Raw genomic sequence first — 22,513 nt, 5'->3', positions numbered from 1 at the left:
CGTCAGATTTTCCTTTCACTTTCATTTTCGTGTGAAATCAGAGATACTGCACGGAAACTGGCCCTTCGACCCAAAGATCCTATAGCGGAGCTCCGCTATAAGATCTTTGCTTCGACCCACCGAAGGCGTCGCCGATCCTGCACACGAGGGACGATTTTATTTTGACCATTTACAGAAGCCAATTAACCTACAAATCTGTCCGTCTTTGGAATGTGTGAGGAAACCGGACGCGGTCACATGGAGAAGATACAAACTCCCTACAGACAGCACCAGTAGTCAGGATCGAACCCGGGTCTCTAGCTGTAGAGCAGCAACTTGTCCGGGACGCCAAAGTTCGAGCCGCAGTCGCTCCCCTCCGCTGCCCGCCGCGGGATGTCGGTAAGTGCCCGCCGCCGCCGCCGCCAGCTCTAGGCCCCTTCCTGCGGCTCCTGCCCAGCGCAATATCACAGACCTGCAGTTGACATTTCCGTTCCCCCCTCCGGCGAACGTCTATCTCCACCAGAAGACCCCGGGGAGTACAGTTTATTTATTTATTTATTCATCGTTGTATCTATCATTGCCATGCCATTCCTGTGAACAAGGAATTTCATTGCGCCCTGGTACGTGTACATAACAAACTGATATGAACTGAGGGAGGGGAGCTGATAGGCGGGGGGTGGGGGTGAGATAGCATGTTGGTGGACTGGGGGGGGGGGGCAAGGGTGACAGGCAGGGTGGTAATGGTAACCACCAGGGAAGAGGTGACGGGCAGTTAGATTTAAATGGGAGAGGGGGTTCGTGGGTGAAATGTGTGGCTTGTGAGTAGATGGAACCAGGAAGAGGAGGGGATGACTGCAATGGGGAGGTGAAACTGAACAAAACTAGGCAGGGGATCAGAAGGAGAGAGGAACACAGAGGTGAGGGTTATCTGAAAGTGGAAAATTCAACGTTAACACTACTGGGTTATAGGTTATGAGGTAATAAACAACCTGTTCGAGGAACAGTGAGGCAAGCACTATTTGTAGTGGGTGGAAAAAAGAATGGCGGTGATTCAGACTGAGGTATATGTTATATGAGATGTTCCACTTGATATTCAAAGTGACCTGGGTGTTCTGGTGCACATGTGACTGAAAGCAGGAGATTGTGAAAACAAATGAGATGGTGGCCTTCCTAAAGAGAGGATTTGAGCACAGGGATGTAATTGTAAACGCACAGGTAAGGTATTGTGTACAGGGATTAGCCTTAAAAAGAATGAACCTGCCAGAGAGGGAAGTACATCAAGTTCAAGTGAGTTTATTGTCATGTGTCCCTGATAGGACAATGAAATTCTTGCTTTGCTTCAGCACAACAGAACATAGTAGGCATTGACTACAAAACACAAAACACATAAAACAGCAATGGCAACTTTGCCATCGAGATTGGATCGACTGCGACTGGATTTGTTGGAGTTTAAAGGATGTTAGCTGATCTTATTGAAATCCAGGGGACGGTTACAAGGTGGACTGGCTGGATTGTGCAACCCTTAAGGCCAGCACTTTCTTATCAGTGGTATGGCCAACCTCTTATTTTGAGACTTTAGTTTAGAGATGCAGCGTGGAAATAGGTCCTGGGCCCACCGAATCCGTGCCGAACAACAACCACCTAGAGAAGGTAGACAAAAAATGCTGGAGAAATTCAGTGGGTGAGGCAGCATCTATGGAGAGAAGGAATAGGCGACGTTTCAGGTTGAGATCCTTCTTCAGACTGACGTCGGGGGGGGGGGGGGGGCAGGAAAAAGAAAGGACGTAGGTGGGAACAGTATTACTTGTGGGAGAACTGGGGAGGGGAGGGGAAGGGGGGAAGAAAGCAAGGGCGCTCTAGAATTAGAGGTCAATGTTCATACCGCTGGGGTGTAAACTACCCAAGCGAAATATGAGGTGCTATTCCCCCAATTTCAGCGGTGTTCAGCGAAGCGCTCACCGAGCCTGCGCTTGGTCTTGCCGATGTAGAGAAGTTGACACCTAGAATAGTGGATGCAGTAGATGAGGTTGGAGGAGGTGCAGGTGAACCTCTGCCTCACCTGGAAAGACTGATTGGGTCCTTGGATGGAGTTGAGGGGGGAGGCATAGGGACAATTGTTGCATTTCCTGCGGCTGCAGGGGAAAGTACCCGGGGAGGGGGTGGTTTGGGTGGGAAGGGACGAATTCACCAGGGAGTTACGGAGGGAACAGTCACTGCAGAAAGCAGAAAGGGGAGGAGATGGGAAGATGTGACCAGTAGTGGGATCCCGTTGGAGGTGGCAAAAATGTTGGGGGATTATATGTTGTATGCAACGGCTGGTGGGGTGGAAGGTGAGGACAAGGGGGACTCTGTCCTTGTTACGAATAGAGGGATGGGGAGTAAGAGCGGAGCTGCAGGATATAGAGGAGACCCTGGTGAGAGCCTCATCTATAATGGGACAGGGGAACCCCCGTTCCCTAAAGAATGAGGACATCTACGATGCCCTGGTATGGTACACCTCATCCTGGGCGCAGATGCGGCGTAGACGGAGAAATTGGGGTTAGGGGATGCCCAGGTCAAAGGTCATCATGCATAAACATTGCTGTGAAGCAGTGGACCTTAATTTCTTCTGTTTTTTCCAGCTTTGATTCTTCTAGGTAAGAAAATACTGCTTTCAAACAATGAAATAGTTGCATTTATTGTTACTTTGTTAAAGGCTAAGATTATTTTGTTGTTTTTATTGCTGTATGTTTTGGTGAGTGTGCGAGTTTGTGCTCATCCGTGGTGGGTCGGGGCCGGGCCTGTTGAGTTGCTGCTGGGCCATCCCCGTCCCCGTCCCCTCCCGGGTGTCTCGTCCCTGTCTGGGGGCGGCCGGAGGTGTCGGGCCAGGCTTGCAGCCGGCGCGGGGAGGAGGTTGAGTTGTTGCGGCGCCTTGTGTGTATGGCTGGTGCTCGGCTTTCACTGGCGCTGGGGGGGTTGGCCATTGGCGGTCCCTGGCCCGTCGGAGAGCGGGGTTGGGCTGGAGTTGCCATTTCCTCTCCGTGCTGGCTGTGGGCCCGAGGTCGCTGGTGTCGTCGGTCACAGCCAGCAAGGAGAAGAAGCACCAACCCCAGCTCAACCGTCGTCGGGCCAACCGACAGCGCTGGACCGACGACACAGCAGCCCCAGGATAAAGCAATAAAAGCAACAAAATATTCTTAGCTTTTATCAAAAGGAACAATAAATATTTCAGTTTGAAAGCAGTATTTTCTTACCTAGAAACATCAAAGCTGGAAAAAACGGATGAAATGAAGGTCCACTGCTCCACTGCTTTCCAGCAATGTTATGCATAGTGACCTTTGACCTGGGCATGCGCAGTCGGAATACCAAACTCCCTTATTTTAGATAGCCCTTGCCTTCTCTCCCCTTCCCCTCCTCCATCCCAGTTCGCACACAAGACCTACTGTCTCCACCTACTTCCTTTATTCCCCCCCTGACATCAGTCTGAAGAAGGATCTTGACCCGAAACGTCGCCTATTTCCTTCTCTCCATAGATGCTGCCTCACCCGCTGAGTTTCTCCAGCATTTTTTGTCTACCTTCGATTGTTCCTGCATCTGCGGTTCTTTCTTAAACACAACGACCAACCGTCCACTAGTTCTATGTTATCCCAGTTTCTCATCCTACACATGAGCCGCAATTTACAGATGCCAATTAACCTCCAATCCTGCGCATCATTGGAATATGCGAGCAAACAGGAGCACCTGGAAAAAATTCATGCGGTCACAGATAGAACATAGAAACTATGTACAGACAGCACCTGTAGTCAACATCAAACCTGGATCTGTGGCGCTGTAGGGCAGCAACTCTACTGCTGTGCCAGAGTGCCGCCCATACTGATTGTGGAAAGCATCTTGTCCGGAAATATTACCATCTGGTTTGAGAATTGCTCTGCCCAGGACAAGAAGGCTCTGCAGAGAGTAGTGCGTTCGGCCGAACGCACTATAGGAACTTCACTCGCCCCCCTGCAGGAACTATACATCAGGAGGTGCAACTCCAGAGCCAATAAAATCATGGGAGACCCCTTCCACCACTGCAACGGACTGTTCCAGCTGCTACGGTCAGGCAAACGCCTCCGTTGCCATGCTGTGAGAACGGAGAGGTTGAGAAGGAGTTTCTTCCCAGAGGCCATTAGGACTGTAAACTCCTATCTCACCAGGGACTAACTTTCACTGTACCACTCTACTGCTTTTTTTTTTTTTAATTGCTGTTTTTTTCCCTTTTTCCTTACGCCCACAATATTTAATATGTAAAAGAATATGTGATTCTGTTCCATTCTGTTTGTAGTTTGTTTGGTTGTTTGTTTGTTTGTCTTTTTGCACAAAGTCTTTTTGCCACTTTTCATTTCACTGCACATCTCGTATGTGTATGTGACGAATAAACTTGACTTGACTTGATTTGTCCAGGGAAATTTCATCTCCACATCAAGTGAGTGGACCAAATGGTGAGAAATAAAGCAAGCGGGCGGTCTGTGCCTGGGAAGGCCAGGCTAAGAGGAGAACTAGCCCAGTGATTTAAACCTTTATAATGATTGCCAAGTCATGGTTGCCAAAACAACCTTTGTACTCATTATAAAAATATGATGTGTTTAATTATTTTCTTCTTCTCAATTAAGGCGATGGAACCTGGATCAGATGCCACTCTGTCAGCTGAAAGTGTGATGTGTGGAGTTTGCTGTAACCAGCTGAGGAGACCCAAGCTGCTTCCATGCCTGCACAGTGTCTGCCTGGAGTGCCTGCAGAATGTGTGGGTGGGGCAGGACTTTGCCACCTGTCCCATCTGCAGTGCCCCCACAGACGGGGACATCACCAAAGTACAAGACAACACACTGCTGGCCAAACTGGTGAGCAAAGTGCAGCTGCAGCAGAGGATTGATACCGGGCTGGACATCTGGTGCAGTATTTGCCAGACTTGTGGCAGTGAAGAGCCTGCCACTTTCCTGTGTTTCACGTGTGATCATTTCTTGTGCCTGAGATGCTTCCATGGCCATCAGCTGTTGACTGAGCAGCATGGACACACGGTGAAGTCCCTGGAAAACCTGAAGGCCCTCAGCTGCGAGGAATTTGTCATTTTATCAAGGAACGAGAGGCAGGCCACTTGTCCAGAACACAAGGACCAACAGATCAGGTAAAATCAGCCTCCCCATTCGATCACAGTTTGGTAGATGATGCAAGTTGTATTCCCTTGGAGTTCAAGTGTTTTCCCTGGATTCAGAAGATGGGAGTAGCATCAATTCTGACAACATACAAAAACAGAAAATACACATAAATTATATGACAGTTTTAAAAAATGACTTAAAAATATATATGTATGCAAAACACAATCAGAAACCAAATGCATGGCGGTGCAAGAAGTGGTCAATAGCGTCCCATTGCCGAGGTAGAATTAGGGTTGTGCAGTTGTGTTCAATAACATGATGGCTGTACGGAAGTAGTTCTGGAATTTGGTCATGTGGGTCTTTGGGCTTCTGCACCTGCTACCCAACGATAACAGTGAGAAGAAGGCATAACTCAGATGGTGGGGGTCCTTGATGATAGATGTTGCAGTGCCAGGTGTGGATGCTTTCGATGGAGGAGAGTGTTATACTTGTGATGGACAAGGCTGAATCCACTATTCTTTGCAGCATGTTGTGTTCCATTGGAATTGCCATTTAGGCCATGGTGCAACCGGTCGGGATACCTTCGACAGAACATCTGTAGAGGTTTGTTCGAGTATTCGGTGGCATGCCGTATCTCTTTAACCTTCTTGCCGCTGATTGTTGTGGTTGCATCTCCATTTCACCATCTTGATCTGTCTTTTCCTGATTTATTTTCAGCTTTTTCTGCAAGACGTGTTCTACCAGCGCCTGCTGCAACTGCCTGCTGCTTCACCACACCCCCCAAGGTCACCTTTATCATGACATTAAGCAGGAGGTTCGGCAGGAGGGCGAAGCGTTGAAACAAATGGTGGACGCGACACAGCAAACGCACAGTAGATTTGCGGACTGTCACTCAGAACTGATGACCCTGGAAGAAAGCATGAACTTGAGAAGAAATGAAATTGAAGCTGCAGTGAAACATCAGGCTTTTGTCATCGAGCAAGAAATCATTGGTCAGGGATGCAGCTTGAAGAGGGAATTGGAGGATATGTGCAAGCTGGAACTAAGCAGACTGGCCAACAGGCTGAGACAAACAGAGCAAATGTTGCACAGGATGGAAGCTGGCCACAAGCTGGCCGACCTTATACTGAGGCTTGGCACAAATAACGAGATGAAAGATATGATTGAACCAATTAGATCAGGCCTGATGGCCATGGGGCAGGCAATGCCCTTCGACTCGAGCAAGGAGGTCACCTCGATGGAATTCAGGGAATGCCCTCTGGAAGTAAAGAACCTACTCGGTACTTTCCCCCTCAAAAGAGGTAAATAATTATGTGGGAAACCCTGGGTTTGGTAGGAGGGGGAGCTGGCCCAGCTGGGTGTGGTGGGAGGGGGAGCTGGCCCAGCTGGGTGTGATGGGAGGGGGAGCTGGCCCAGCTGGGTGTGGTGGGAGGGGGAGCTGGCCCAGCTGGGTGTGGTGGCAGGGGGAGCTGGCCCAGCTGGGTGTGGTGGGAGGGGGAACTGGCCCAGCTGGGTGTGGTGGGAGGGGGAGCTGGCCCAGCTGGGTGTGGCTGCTGGATGATGCCAGGTGAGGGGTAGAGTCATACAGTGTGGAAACAAGCCCTTCAACCCAACTAGCCCACACCGGCCAACAATGTCCCAGCTACCCTAGTCCCACTTGCCTGCGCTTGGTCCATGACCCTCCAAACCTGTCCTATCCATGTACCTGTCCAACTGTTTCTTAAACGATGGGATAGTCCCATCCTCAACTACCTCCTCTGGCAGTTTGTTCCATATACCCACCACCCCCTGTGTGAAAACATTACCTCTCGGATTCCTATTAAATCTTTTCCCCTTCACCTTGAACCTATGCTTCACTCTACTGAATGGGGGCAGCTGGCAGCATTTTGGAAATGTAATGCTCGTTTCTGCTGAGCCCTCGGGTCTAAGAGTTTTTTGTTGATCACAGAACATGGAGAGGAAGTGAAAAACCCAGAAAATGAGGAGGAGCGGAGAGAGGAAGCGAAAGATCCAGAAAATGAAGAGTCTCCACAGGTAAATTGGGATTGGAAACTGTGATCTCGTGAGCTGTTTCTAAATTCACTGCAAGTGCCCACCATCTCTCCTGCCGCAATGGAGCCGACAGTGGATGCCGGCTGTAAAAATACAAGAAGTGGAATGCTACATTGTTTAATACAATCATATTGACAAGCAACGGCTTCTATTGACACTTGTGCAATGTCTATGACTGCCTGTGGTGTAACTGACAGACTGTGGAGACAATGGTGTCTGATTATTGCCGGAAGATTTTTGTTTTCCCCTAGACTGTTTACTTTTGCAAGGCAGTTATTTTTTGTGCTAGTTAAGATAACTTTCAAGTAATCCTCCATTCTCTATCAAAATTACCAATTTGACCCGTGTAATGGAAGTAAAGTGTAGAAAGCAACTGCAGATGCTGCTATATACCGAAGGTAGATACAAAGTGCTGGAGTCACTCAGAGGGTCAGGCAGCATCTCTGGAGAAAAAAGATGGGTGACGTTTTGGGCTGGGACCCTTCTTCAGATGGAAGTCTTGACTCTGAAGAAGACTTGCTAAATTACTCCAGCACTTTGTGTATATCTAATAAAAATAATGTTCCTTAATTCATCACTTGGGTTGTGTCAAATCCATGTTATGGAAACAAGCATTTTAGCAGATTGCCTGCACTCCCTCAATATGGTGATATTGCTGGAATGTATCAAATAACTCATCTGATCATCTTTGGGATTGATGTATTTGTGTCGTTTTGGTGGAGTGGGGGGGGGGGGGGTGTGTAACTGGCCAAAATGGGCTTGGAAAGCCAGAAGTTCTGCCAAATGCTCAACTGTCCTTTTTGTTTTACCCAGGAAGCTTCCGGAAAAGTACAAGTTGAAAGTTCTCTTTCAATGGAAGATAAAAGTGCACCAGATAGCCAGTCACAGCACCAGCCCAGTGAACACAACTATAGTGTGAGCAACACACCGCCCCAGCTCCCCTCGTCAACTACGACGGAGAACGGCATCCTCAATATTTCCAGTGACACAGGCGATGAATCGCAGCAGCCTGCGGCAGGTCAGGATGCCACCTTGCTAGTTGCAGTGTAACAACATTGAACATTTCCAGTCCGTTCTATGCAGGGTCACAGTGCAAGGTTAAGAAGTAAACCATTAGGTTCTGTAAGGACATCCAGGGCAGAGGGACACACACACACACAGGTTAAGTACTTGGTAAAATTCCTCAAGTTATCCAATTTCAACTTCCTAAACCTTACAGATGCTTCCTTTTATATTTGACTAAACTTCCAACATCTCTTGTTATCCAAGATTCCCGAACCTTGCTGTCTTTACCTTTCATCTTCACAAACCTCTTCCCCTCCCACCTCTGGCGACCTCTCACCCCACCTCTGGCGACCTCTCCCCCCACTTCAGCTGATCTCCCACTCCACCCCCGGCCTGTTGCGATCTCATCCCCCAACTCTGGTTACCTCTTCATGTTGTCGGTCATCGCTGACCTTCCTTCTCTGGATGTTCCTGGTGCAACTCATCCCAACTGTTCTCAGTCTCTGGGTTGCTGTGGACCAAGCTGACATTGGTGAGTCCAGGCCGAAGAGAGCACCGTACACAGGACCCTCACTCCCCTTTGAATCACCTCCACATAGCAGCATGATCCTCCCTCAACTCAACTCATTCCCCAGGTTCATGTTGCTTAATGATGTGTAGGCAACAGATATCGAGAAGATCCTAACCCTCTTTTCAAAGACCCTGACAACCCACTTCACTCCATTACCAGGACTTGGGCATTTCACAGTTCTAGTGAAACCGTCAGGGCTGAAAATCCAGGGGCCTTTAAAAAGACTACAAAGATCATGGTTTTCTATCACCAAGTGCTGAGAAGTGAGATGGGTGATTGATGGTCATCATGGACGTGCTGGGTTGATGTGTCGGTTTCTGTGTGAGTGTTAAATTTCTCCAGCCATGCTTCCAATTTGAAGCACCAGCTTGCGTGAGGGAGTGCCACTTGTCCCATCATATCACACCACCCCCTATACCCCTGATGCATCTTCCAGGCTGAAAATGCCTACGATGTTAGGTCACCCAATAACCTGGGCTACAGAAATGCAATTAACCATGAAATATTGTGAGGACAACAGAAACGGGTCATTGAAACAGGCCCTTCGGCTCAACTTGCCCTTGCCCCATCTACACTAGTCCCACCTGCCCACATTCATAGAGTCATACACTTGATCTCCTCATTTGTTCTGAGGTAACCTGGCCAAATAATTCATATTAATAACATTGCAGTGTGTTCTCCCAATTAAAATGATGAAAACTGCTGATAGATATAAAATGCTGGAGTAACTCAGCGGGATAAGCAGCATCTCTGGATAGGAGGAATGGGTGAGGTTTCGGGTCGAGACCCTTCTCAAACCACTGCATGGATGTAACAACTCACTTGGACAAATGCCAGTATATACTATGGTAACAGTAGTCTCATGTGCAGTTACTTCCAATTGTAAATAGGAATCGGGTGATTTAACAGTTGATGTTCCTTTGGGAGCCCTGGACTCATTTCAGCTTTAAGGACTGGAATTTATTTACTGTTGAATATATTCAGAGAAGTTTAAAAAAGGAGACCACAGCTAAAAATAAACAATTATTTCTTCACAGAGGAGTCAATAATGCTCTCGTCCAATGACAGCGAGGATGATAGCATCATGGTGAGGATTTCCTTCTTTTTAAAGACAAGTTGCGAAATCATGTAACTGCAGCAATGTATCGGGCACACGGTGTGTACTGTATAATGAAGATGTATACTTTATACACAGTCATTCTGGCTAAAAATAGTGTCTGCTCCATATAATGCATACAGAAGTGCACTATTGTGTACTCCATGATATAAACACTGGGGTTTTACATGGAAAAACCCTGTCCCAGGGTTTCAGTGTTCACTGATGTATAGGGGTTTTGGGATTCACTGGTGTTCCAGGATTTCAGGGTTCACTGTCCTGGGGTTCGGGATTCACTGGTGTTTTGGGGTTCACTGGTGTCCTGGGGTTTTAGGGTTCACTGTCCTGGGGTTTCAGGGTTCACTGGTGTCCAAGGCTTTCAGGGTTCACTGGTGTCCAAGGGTTTTGGGGTTCACTGCTGTCCTGGGATTTGGGGGTTCTCTGCTGTCCCAGCGTGTTGAGGATCACTGTCCAAGGGTTACAAGGTGTGACTGTGTGCTGTGTTTCTCGGTCAGGTTGTGGAATCCTCTGAGACTGCCGCCGTGCTGGTGCACCCCGAGAGCAGTAAAGATCCAACTGACCACAGAGCAAACAACGGTTCTGGTTGGATGAACGGGGATTTGTTTCAGGAGGGGTCGTCGGGAATGTGGCAGTGTCAGAAGCTGCGAGGCCATCCTGTGGTCTTCTTCCAGATCAAGACCACCGGTGTGGGTGAGTTTATAGTTGAGAACTTTCATCTTCCTCCTCCACCCATATGCAGCACAGCTGGTATCACCCCCTGCTGTAGTACCTCCCTCCATACCCCCATCTTGGCCCAGGACCTCTGACACCTGCAGGGAATGGAAGTCTACTGCCCTGCTGATCTATGCAACATCATTCTCGTGGGCTGCTCCCCCTGCCCTCTCTCTGGCAGAAGGTCACTCTGTCTGCTCCCTCTCCAGGAGGGGGACGGGGATGGGATCACTCTGGTAAACTCCATCTGTGGGGGGGTCACTCCCCCCTACTCTCTCCCTGTGGCAAAGTTATCTCCCCCCCCCCCCCCCCCCCCCCCCCTTTCTGGGAGGCACTCCCCATGCCCTCTCTCCAGGAGACGGTAGCTCCATCTGCTCTCTATGGGTGTGGTTATTCCCCCCCCCCCCCCGCCCACACACGTGGTGTGAAAGGCACTCCCCATCATAGCCATCTATTACTCCCTGTACATTACAGCACAGCTCACACCGAGTGAAACCCCTTGAACATTGCAGGATGAAACACCAAGGCTGGTGCAACGGATTCAGTCATGGAGCATGGAAAAAGGCCTTTTGGCCCAACTTGACCAGGCTAACCCAGGTGCCTTCTTGAGTCTACTTCCCTCAAGCCCATTTCCCTCTGAACCTTTCCTATTTGTGTAACTGGTCAAATGTCTTAAATATTCTAATTGTACTCGCCTCTACCACTTCCTCTTGCAGCTCATTATCCCCCTGCCCCCCCCCCCCCCCCCCCACCTGCCCCCCCCCCACACCCCCCCCCCCCCCCCCCCCCCCGCCCCAGAGGGTCATCCTTCCAATCCTTTCCCTCTCACTTTAAGCGCATGTTCTCTATTTTGAAACACACCTATCCTGGGGGGAAAATGGTGACAATCTAGCTTATCTATGATCCTCTAAGATCATCCCTCAGCCTCCTTCACTTGAAAATATCCCAGCCCATCCAGACATAAAATGCTGGGGTAACTCAGCTGGTCAGGCAACATCTCTGGGGAAAAGGAATAGGTAACGTTTTGGGTAGAGACCTTTTTTCAGACTGTCTGTCCCAGCCTATCCAGTCTCTCTTTATAATTTAAATCCTCCAGTCTTGGCAAAATTCTTGTGAATTTTCTCTGCACCCTCTTTAGCTTTATCACATTGGAAATATGTGATAAAGCTAAAGAGGGTGCAGAGAAAATTCACAAGAATTGTTTGAAGACCAGAAATGTGCACAATATTCCAGGTGTGGCCTTGCCAACATCTCGTTCAGCTGTAACATGATTTACTAACTCTTGTGCTCATTGCCCCATCCAATGAACGCAAGCGTGCCACACACATGCTTCACCTGTTTGTCAACTTGTGTCTCCGCTTTCAGGGCACCATGTAGTTGTACTCCAAGGTACACTGTCCAGGACTCTGTCATTCACTGTGTGTACCCTTCCCTGATGCACCACTTCTCCAATGCACCACTTTACATGTGTCTGAACTAAAATTCCATCCACTTTCCCAGTACAGAGAGCATCCTACTGCACAGCCATCCTTTCAGTTGCTCCCTGTATCACCAATGCACAATGATGACTCCAGATGTGAATCCAGATGTGCCCAGTGCATTCTGACCATGTTTTATTTTTGGTAGGAGACGATGACATTGTGCACCTCGCAGCAGTGAGTGGCGAGAAGGTCTTTAACGAGTACATCATGCCCTGCAGCCCTAACTTGGCCGGTGTGGCCACTGCCAGTGGCTTTAGGGTTGTGGATGGGGTCCTGTACCCCCATGGGGAATGTCTGCCAGCCTGCAGCCTCCAGTATGTCATGGATTCTTTCCTCCACTTCCTGCAGCAGCTGGAGATGCCTGTGTTGGCCGGATATGGCATCTGGAACTGTGACTCTCCAACTCTTTGCAGAGCTTGGGAGAGACTGTCCATGAAGAATCAATTTGCCCGGTGTATTTCCGGATTCTTGGACATTCTGTGGCTGGCCGAGAAAATTGTCCCCAAGTCGATAGTCAAGAACTACCAGCTGAAGCATTTAGTGAGCATCTTGGTTGGCGAGCTGGAGGTTTGCAATGAGCATACCCTGCGGAGACTGTATGTGGTTCTGCTGCCTAGTCTGCAGCAGGCAGAAGACAGCCAATTCACTCTGTCCCAGTTGGAATGTCACATATCCCTGCAGACTCTCATCAAGCACAAAGTGATTTCCCGCCTGGTTGCAGACAAACTTGCCCTTCAAGATATCAGTCTGACCACCTTGGAGGTGGCTTATTGCAGCGACCTGAGGATGGGCCTGAAAAACCTGATGCAAGCCAGCAGGAACCTGGGTTTGTCAGACATCGATAGGATCATCAGGAATATCCGCGAATTCTTGTGCCGGCAGGCGGGGACTGCGGGCAAATTATAAATGGAACAGGGACCAGGCTAGTGTGGATCATCCAATGTGTCGGAGAATGTAAGGAATGCGCAAGGCCGTTCGTCTGCTGTGTCTATCCGAGCCTATCAAGGAACAGTGCTCCAGCCTAATCCCACCCTCCCATGCTGGGTCTGGGGTCCGGTGGTCACAGCCCCTCTGGCCCACGCCCAGGCACTATCTAAATGTGGGCGCCGTTTCAGCCATCATTCGCCTCCCAAAAATAGAGGACCACACCCCCACCACGGGAATGATTTTCCTCACCACCCTTCTAAACATACAACAAATGACAGTACAACAGAGGAACAGACCACCAGGACTGTTCTTATCTGCCTGCACATGATCCATATCCCTCCATTCCCTGTATAATCCATGTGCCAGTCCAAAAGTGTATTACAAGCCACTGTCCTATCTGCTTCCACCACCACCCCGGCAGCACGTGCCAGGCATTCACCATCTTTTGTGTAAAAAAAAAACTTGCCTGCACATCTCCTTTAAACATTGCCCCCTGACTAAAAGGCTATGCCTTCTAGTATTTGATATTTTCATCCTGGGAAAAAGGTTCTAACCGTCTACCCTGCCTATTCCCTCGGTAATTTTACTCGGCAACTTTGCCACTCATGTGGCCCCCTGGGGTGATATTCCTGCCCTTGTTTGAGGGGCATCTCAACCATACATTGCCCCCCAATGTCATGAAGTGGAAGTCTGGAGCGGGCCAGTCGGCAACAATCCCTGACGGACATCTGCTGAGAGATCAACAAGGTTTGGGCTGACCAAAGAGCGTCTTTCACTGAGTTTATTACCTTCCAGCAGCACTTGACATTTGTCTCCGAATGTGTCCCTGGGAACAGTCCGTAAATCAGAAAGTCCTCTGTTACAGATTTGTTCAGAATAAACCGAGACAGGGAGTCTATTCAAGGGAGTCTTGAATAGGTGGGCAACCGTCTCCTCTCCATAGCATCCGTCCCGAGGGCAGCCTGCGCTGGTAGTGAGGTTCCGATGGTGCAGGAAGGATCTGAGTAGGAGGGCTCCTCTCACCACCAGCCAACCGAGATCTTGGTGCTTGTTGGTGAGTTTTGGCGATGTGACATTTAGAAACATAGAAAATAGGTGCAGGAGGAGGCCATTCGGCCCTTCGAGCCAGAACCGCCATTCATTGTGATCATGGCTGATCGTCCCCTATCAATAACCCGTGCCTACCTTCTCCCCATATCCCTTGATTCCACTAGCCCCTAGAGCTATATCTAACTCTCTCTTAAATCCATCCAGTGACTTGGCCTCCACTGCCCTCTGTGGCAGGGAATTCCATAAATTCACAACTCTCTGGGTGAAAAAGTTTTTTCTCACCTCAGTCTTAAATGACCTCCCCTTTATTCTAAGACTGTGGCCCCTGGTTCTGGACTCGCCCAACATTGGGAACATTTTCCCTGCATCGAGCTTGTCCAGTCCTTTTATAATTTAATATGTTTCTATAAGATCCCTCCTCATCCTTCTAAACGCCAGCGAATACAAGACAAGCTGGGCAGTCTGCTCAGGGAACCACACCACAGGATCCATGGAGTCCAGCAGGACCACTGCCTGATGGACGTGGTCAAAGGTGTTGGTCTGGAGGAACCTTTCCACAAAGGCCAGATAGTCATAGAGTGATACAGTGTGGAAACAGGCCCTTCGGCCCAACTTGCCCACATTGGCCAACATGTCCCAGTTACACTAGTCCCACCAGCCTGCGCTTGGTCCATATCCCTCCAGACCTGTCCTATCCATGTACCTGTCTAACTGTTTCTTAAACAATGGGATAGTCCCAGCCTCAACTACCTCCGATGGCAGCTTGTTCCATACACCTACCACCCTTTGTGTTACCCCTCGGATTCCTATTCAATCTTTTCCCCTTTACCTTGAACCTATGTCTTCTGGTCCTCGAATCCCCTCCTCTGGGCAAGAGACTCTGTGCATCTACCCGATCTATTCCTCTCATGATATTTTACACCTTTATAAGATCACACCTCGTCCTCCTGCGCTCCAAGGAATAGGGACCCAGCCTACTCAACCTCTCCCTATAGCTCACACCCTCTAGTCCTGGTAACATCCTCGTAAATCCTTTCTGAACCAAGCATGACCATATCTTTCCTATAACATGGCGGCCAGAACTGAACACAATATTCTAAATACGGTCTCACCAACGTCTTATACAACTGCAACATGACCTCCCAACTTCTATACTCAATACTCAATAATGACTGATGAAGGCCAATGTGCCAAAAGCCTTTTTCACCACCTTATCTACCTGCGACTCGACCTTTAAAGAACCATGCACCTGCACTCCTAGATCCCTCTGCTCTGCAGCACTCTCCAGAGGCCTACCATTTACTGTGTAGGTCCTGCCCTTGTTATACGTCCCAAAATGCAACACCTCACAACACTATTGTGGCAATGTCCAGCTGGCATCTGCACCAGGCACATCCTTTGCAACACTGAGGACAGGTAGAGGACAGGTAGAATCCCAGGTAGTGACACCTAGTGCCCACGTCTTTGGGTCTATGCACAGCCTGATGCAGCCACACACAAAGTTGGCCATCGAGATGAGGGAAATGTTGGGCATGCTTTTGCCCCCGCTGTCTGCATTGTGACCCATTGGACCCGGTCCATGTTTGACCCCTAGATGAACTGGGTGATCGCTGTGGCAGAGGAGCAGGGGATGGGCCACACTTGCACCAAGTACAGTAGCCCCGAGAGCACCTTACACCTGATGACCACATTTTTCCCCGTTACATAGAGGGAACGCTGTTTTCACAGATCCATTTTATTCCCGTATTTGACTATCCGCTCCAGCCAATTTGTGTCACACCAGGAGGTGCAGATCCCCAGCGCCATATACCTGGAAGAACTCATGAGAGGACACAAAGTGCTTCACTAACTTCAAACACTTCCAGCATTTTATACTGGTCATGTCACAGTTGTTACTTGGGGATTGTAAATGTTTGAATCATTCACCAGTAACCCACTTTTCTTTGTAGTCATTGATCCTTGTGTCATCATTGCTGGAATTGCCTCTCTCTGTCTGACAGGTGGAACCTTTCTTCCTGGGTTAGGAAACCATTCTCCCAATGACTTTGGTCATGGGTGACATAAAAAGCAAACTGGCCCTTCGGCCCAACGCCTCTGACCCTAGCAGCCCCATCTAACTCATCCCACCTGCCTGCCATTTGGCCCATATTCCTCTAAAGATTTCCTGTCCATGCACCTGTCCAAATGTCTTTTAAATATTGTTATAGTACCTGCCTCAACTACCTCCTCAGGCAGCTTGTTCCACATACCCACCAGCGTCTGTGAAAAAAGTTGCCCCTCGTGTCCCTCATTACATGGTCTCTGGTTCCTGGAAAAAATAGTTTAAAAATCTTTGTGCTTTCCCCCCCAATCTATTCCCCTCCTGATTCCATACACCTCTGTCAGATCACTCCTCAGCCTTTTGCGTTCATAGGAATTTGAGCCTACCCAACCTCCAAGTCAACCGAGTCCCGCGACGCCATCTTGGCCACTAGGAGCGACTTCCATACTCACCGGGACGCCGCCTTCACCGACCTCCACATCGATGCCGCCGCCGACACATCTACTGCATCCGCTGCTCTAGATGTCAGCTGATTTACATCGGTGAGACCAAGCGTAGGTTGGGCGATCGTTTCGCCGAACACCTCCGCTCAGTCCGCAATAACCTACCTGACCTCCCGGTGGCTCAGCACTTCAACTCCCCCTCCCATTCCCAATCCGACCTCTCTGTCCTGGGTCTCCTCCATTGCCAGAGTGAGCAACAGCGGAAATTGGAGGAACAGCACCTCATATTCCGTCTGGGGTCCTTGCGTCCTTATGGCATTAACATTGAATTCTCCCAATTTGGCTAGCCCGTGCTGTCTCCTCCCCTTCCTTAACCCTCTAGCTGACTCCCCCCACCCTCCCATCTGCCCGCCCTCGGGCTCCTCCTCCTCCTCCCCTTTTCCTTCTTTCTTTCCTCACCCCCCATCAGTCTGAAGAAGGGTTTCGGCCCGAAACGTCGCCTATTTCCTTCGCTCCATAGATGCTGCTGCACCCGCTGAGTTTCCCCAGCAATTGTGTGTACCTCCAAGTCAACTATATTTGTCACATACACATACAACATGTGCAGTGAAATGCATGTGGCAATACCTGCAAAAACTACAGAACGGAAAAGAACAATCAGTATTTACATGTTAGAAAATATATTTTTTTAAAAGACACAACACAACAGTAAATTAGCACAGTAAATTAGTCCCTGGTGAGATAAGAGTTTACAGACTTGATGGCCTGTAGGAAGAAACTCCATCTCATCCTCTCTGTTTTCACAGCATGGCTGAGGAGGCGTTTGCCTGACCGTAGCAGCTGGATCAATCCGTTGCTGGGGTGGTAGGGGTCCCCCATAATGTTGCTGGCTCTGGATCTGCACTACCTGTTGTATAGGTCCTGCAGGGGAGGCAAGTGTAGTTCCCATAGTGCATTCGACCGAACGCACTACTCTCTGCAGAGCCTTCCAAATAGCTATTGCCTTCAAGTCCTGGGTGTGTCCGTGCAAAATTTCTCTGCACTCTATCCAGCTTAACCACATTCTTCCTGTAACAGGCTGATCAAAACTGAACACATTACTCAAATATGGCCTCAGCAGGTGACTCGAACAAGACCCCAGTTTATGGAAGGGCTATTTAGAAGTCAGGTAACAAAGGGAAAGAAGCTGTTCCTGAGTCTGGTGGTGCGTGTTTTCAAGCTTCTTTACATTCTGCTGGATGGGAGGAATATGAGAAGGAATGACTGGGGTAGAACACGTCTTTGATTAGGTTGGCTGATTTTCCGAGTCAGCGTGAAGTGTTGATGGAGTCAATGGTGGGAAGTCTGGTGTGTGTGATGGACTGGGCTCCATCCACAACTCTGCAATTTCTTCTGTTCTTGGGCAGAGCTATTCCCAAACCAAGCTATGATGCATCCCGACAGTATGCTTTCTATGGTGCATCTGCAGAAGTTCATACGAGTCACTGGAAAGATGCCAAATTTCCTCAGTCTCCTCTAAAAGGAGGAATCCATTCCTGGCTGTTGCATCAATGTGGTTGATCAACGACAGATCATTGGTAATATTTATTCCAAGGAACTTGAAGCTCACTAAATCATTTTCATTTGCTCACCTTTGATATTGATTGAGGCATGTACTCCACCACGCTTCCTTAAGCCAATAACAAGCTCCTTGGCCTTGCAGTCGTTGAGGAAGATGTTGTTCTGACACCATGTCACTAAATTATTTATCTCCTTCCTGTACTCTAGTCATTGTATGTGATTCAGGCCACCAGCGTACAATCATCTGCAAACTTATAGGTAGAATTAGAACTGAATTTGACAGTACATTTGTTATTTGCCCTCAATGGATCTCGATTGTAATCATGTATTGTCTTTCGGCTGACTGGATAGCATGCATCAAAAGCCTTTCACTGTACCTCGGTACACGTGACAATAAACTAAACTGAACTGTGTCTTTCTAAGGCTTCTAGCTAATTATTTTGTCTGTAGCTCTCTAATGACGAGCTTTGAGATGTTTGGTTATCTGAGAAAAACATTCTTATATCGCTGGTCATTTTATCTCCCGATCCCGGATACCGAGGTCAGTGATCAATTGGAGTCCCCAGATTCCCGGAGGATGACCGAGTCTGAATCACGGGGACGGGATCCCGACCTCTGAGGCTCTGCACAGTTTAGAGAAGGCGACCGAGAGGTTGCTCTGCGCTGCTTGGCTCACAACTTTCCTGTAGATAGACACAAAATGCTAGAGTACTCAGTGGACCAGGCAGCATCTCTGGAGAGAATTTTATTTAAATATCAAAATAGACTATTCACGTAATAAATATATACAATACAGGACCGCCACTCATGTGACCCACTGGCATGGAATCCCTTCCCTTATTTTTGAGGGGCGTCTCTACCACACTCTGCCTCCCACGTCCAGCAGCGGAAGGACCTTAGACTGTGGTCCTCCCCACAGAACCTTAGCGTTGGCGGCACCAAGCTTCAGTGCGTCCCTGAGCATACTCCAGCAGTCTGCAGCGGGCCAGTGGGCAACATTCCCGGACGGACTCACTCCGCTGGTCTCAGGAGAGAAGGAATGGGTGACATTTCGAGTTGAGACCCATCTTCAGACTGAAATACTACCCCATTTTGTGTGTAAGGTTTAGCCTGGAAATGGAGCCCTCCCTGACTTGGCCCTCTCTGTAGCCTGGTGTGCACACATTCTCTCTGGTTGACCAAATCCTGACGTGGTGGTATTTAGTCATTAATTAATTATAAATGGTTTGATAGCTTACAAAACACGGTGGTGAGGAAGGTTGAAAATTAGTAGATGTGAGGGAACAGATCAGGAAAGCTGGGGGAGGACAGGATTGAGATGGTTGGGAAGGGACTGTTCCTAGCATGAGTCAGTACCTTCATCAGAGATGGATGAGATTGGGGGGGCTGAATGGGAACAGGGTGATCAGGGAGCTGGGTGGGCACCAACACAGGGTGCAGCGGAGGGAGTGGGAGTAAAGAGAGGGGTATGGGATGTCAGGAGGGTTGAAATGAGTCGGGTCTAGGCAGGATTGGCTAATTATTAGAGATGGGGACCGAGGTGAATAGGAATCTGGGGGATGGACAGATGCTTTTCTGCAGATGCTGGAGGATGGGATCAGGTCAGGCTGGAGGTAATCTCACAATTTTAAGAACAGCACCCTGACTCTGCCCTTTCACTTTCGTTTCTCATTCTGCTGGTCGGGGAGAGCGCCCATTCTCGGCAGCAGCGGAGGGGGCGACAGACAGACAGACACTGAGCACTGCCGAGCACTGCGCCCCGATCTGGTGCCGCAGCCCTCATGCCAAGAATCTGTTGCTGCCCTCATCAGCGCCATGCGGACTGTCTCTGGATGCCTACGAGCCACCCCAATAAACCAACTGCCTGTCCTCGCTGACATCGCCCCAGCCAACATCAGACGAGAAGCAGCCACGCTGGCCCTCTCTGGAAAGACGCAAACCAGTGAATCCCACCTCCTCCATCAGATCGTCACAGAGACACCACGACGAGTGCCCCTCAAGTCACGGTGCCCCTTTGCCACGCAAGCCCAAGAGCTGCTCTGCACAACACCTGCTGACGCTTCTAAGGCCACCTGGGTCAAGACGAGATGGAGAGACCAGTGGAAGTCAGCGGAACCATCTAGGCTACACTATTACATCAATGACCCCATGGACGTCCCTGGCCAGGACCTGCTCCGAAAGCAGTGGACAACCGCTTGAGGACAGGCGTCGGTCGCTACGGAGTACCGATGAAGAGGTGGGGCCTCGTGGACAGCGCCTCCTGCGAGTGTGGGGACCCAACACAGACAGTGGAGCATATAGTTACCAGTTGCCCCAAACACCGGCCACCGAATGGTGAACGAGGTCTGATTGACCTGGACGATGACACGTTGGCCTGGCTCGCCTCAATGGAGCTGCAGGTCTAAAAGACATACAACAGAAGAAGAAGATTTCCAGCTCTGGAAACAGCAGCTGCACGCAGGTGGGTGGTAGTGTTGGGAAGGAGACTTATGGGAATTACCAGTGAGTTAGAAACATAGAAAACAGGTGCAGGAGTAGACCATTCGGCCCTTCGAGCCAGCATTCAATATGATCATGGCTAATCATCCAAAATCAGTACCCCGTTCCGGCTTTTCCCCCATATCCCTTTATTCCCGTAGCCTTAAGAGCTCAATCTAATTCTCGTGAAAATAGCAAATTAACCACTTTTATTCTGTCCTTTGAGGTAAAAATGTATTACTCCCCTGTTTGCTGATGACACTGTGCTGATGACACTGAGTTTGCTGTTGACACTGTGGTGGTGGGCCTCATCTCAGACAACGACGAGAAGGCCTACCGGGAGGAGGTGGCTGGTCTAGCACTCTGGTGCCAGGATAACAGCCTCCTCTTGAACATCTGAAGGAGCTGATCATGGACTTTAGGAGGGCACATCATCTGAGGACGTACACTCCATTGAGGATATATGGCGATCCTGTGGATAGGGTGAACTGTTTTAAATATCTGGGAGTCCACATCTCCGAGGATATGACATGGGCATCACACGCCTCAGTACTCGTGAGTAAGGCAAGGCAGCGCCTTTACCACCTCAGGCAATTGAGGAAATTCAGAGTGTCTCCGAGGATCCTCCAGTGCTTCTACGCAGCGGCGGTGGAAAGCATCTTGTCCGGGAACATTACCATCTGGTTTGGGAATTGCCCTGCCAAGGACAAGAAGGCTCTGCAGAGAGTAGTGCGTTCGGCCGAACGCACTATGGGAACTTCACTTGCCCCCCTGCATGAACTATACATCAGGAGGAGCAACTCCAGAGCCAACAATATCACGAGAGACCCCTTCCACCCCTGCAACGGACTGTTCCAGCTGCTACGGTCAGGCAAACGCCTCCGTTGCCATGCGTGAGAACAGAGAGGTTGAAAAGGAGTTCCTTCCCAGAGGCCATTCGGACTGTAAACGCCTATCCCACCAGGGACTAACTCTACTGAACGTTTTTCCTTCCATTATTTATTATGTAAAAGAATATTTTTTTTATTTTTTAAAATTTTTTTTTATTTTTTATTAGAAGTACGGTAAATTACAATAACACACAACACATATATCTTAATACATTTTTTGTACCGCTTCATTTTTTTTTTTTTAAAGCTTTAAGAAAAAGATAGAAGTAAGGAAAGTAAAGAAGGTGCGCAAGAGTTGTGAAGTGCAGGAGAGTGTTGGGAAAAGAAAGCCCCTTAGAAAAGAAGTTAGAGAAGGAAGTAAAGTAAGAAAGTAGACCCTAGAAAAGAAAGAAAAAGAAAGTAAGGACAATCGCTCTATTATAACATTAAACTCCGCAGAAAGACTACCAACCAAGTCTGTTTTTGTTGTTTTATCTCCCAATGCCAGGTCCTGATACCATTTATTTATTTATTTATTTTTAAAATTACTATTGCACCTCATGCTTGTAATAGGTCCATAAACGTAGACCACGTCTTTTGGAATTGGTTTGCTTTATCTGCTAAGAGGAATCTCATCTCTTCCAGATGTAATGTTTCAAACATATTTGATATCCACATTTTTATTGTTGGTGTGGGCGCATTTTTCCAGAATTTAAGTATGAGCTTTTTTCCCATTATTAGCCCGTAATTGAGTAAATTCTTCTGATACACGTTTAATTCAGGGATACCTTCCGATATCCCAAAAATGATCCATTCTGGTTTTGGTACCAGTTTTATTTTAATTAATTTTGAAAAAATATCAAATATTCCATGCCAGAATTTTTGGATTTTTGTACAAAAAACAAAAGAGTGCGCTATGGTAGCTTCTTGACACAGACATTTATCACAGATATGTAAAATAATATGTGTGTTATGATTGTGTTTATAGTTTGTTTGGTTGTTTGTCTTTTGCACAAAAGTCCGCGAGCATTGCCACTTTCATTTCACTGCACATCTCGTATGTGTATGTGACAAATAAACTTGACTTGACTTGACGACAAAACTATTCCTCGTCT

At 48.6% G+C, this 22,513-nt stretch overlaps 1 protein-coding gene across 1 annotated transcript; it reads left to right on the top strand.

Moving 5' to 3' along the window:
- The first annotated feature begins 182 nt into the window (after window positions 1-182).
- Window positions 183-14,099, top strand: LOC116987433 (protein PML-like). Its single transcript, XM_033043471.1, has 8 exons — window positions 183-378; window positions 4,611-5,122; window positions 5,811-6,394; window positions 7,042-7,127; window positions 7,959-8,163; window positions 9,759-9,808; window positions 10,333-10,528; window positions 12,176-14,099. The coding sequence occupies exons 1-8, from the start codon at window positions 373-375 to the stop codon at window positions 12,934-12,936; spliced, it is 2,400 nt and encodes a 799-aa protein (XP_032899362.1). The 5' UTR covers window positions 183-372; the 3' UTR covers window positions 12,937-14,099.
- Window positions 14,100-22,513: the final 8,414 nt, after the last annotated feature.

This window comes from Amblyraja radiata, chromosome 25, assembly GCF_010909765.2.
Source record: "Amblyraja radiata isolate CabotCenter1 chromosome 25, sAmbRad1.1.pri, whole genome shotgun sequence".
NCBI lineage: Eukaryota > Metazoa > Chordata > Chondrichthyes > Rajiformes > Rajidae > Amblyraja > Amblyraja radiata.
This window is presented reverse-complemented; position numbering and strand designations above follow the sequence as displayed.

Coding starts and splice junctions, on each gene's coding strand:
- LOC116987433 (XM_033043471.1), top strand. Junction 7,128..7,958: donor AAAATGAAGAGTCTCCACAG/GTAAATTGGGAT, acceptor TGTTTTACCCAG/GAAGCTTCCGGAAAAGTACA. Junction 10,529..12,175: donor GATCAAGACCACCGGTGTGG/GTGAGTTTATAG, acceptor TATTTTTGGTAG/GAGACGATGACATTGTGCAC.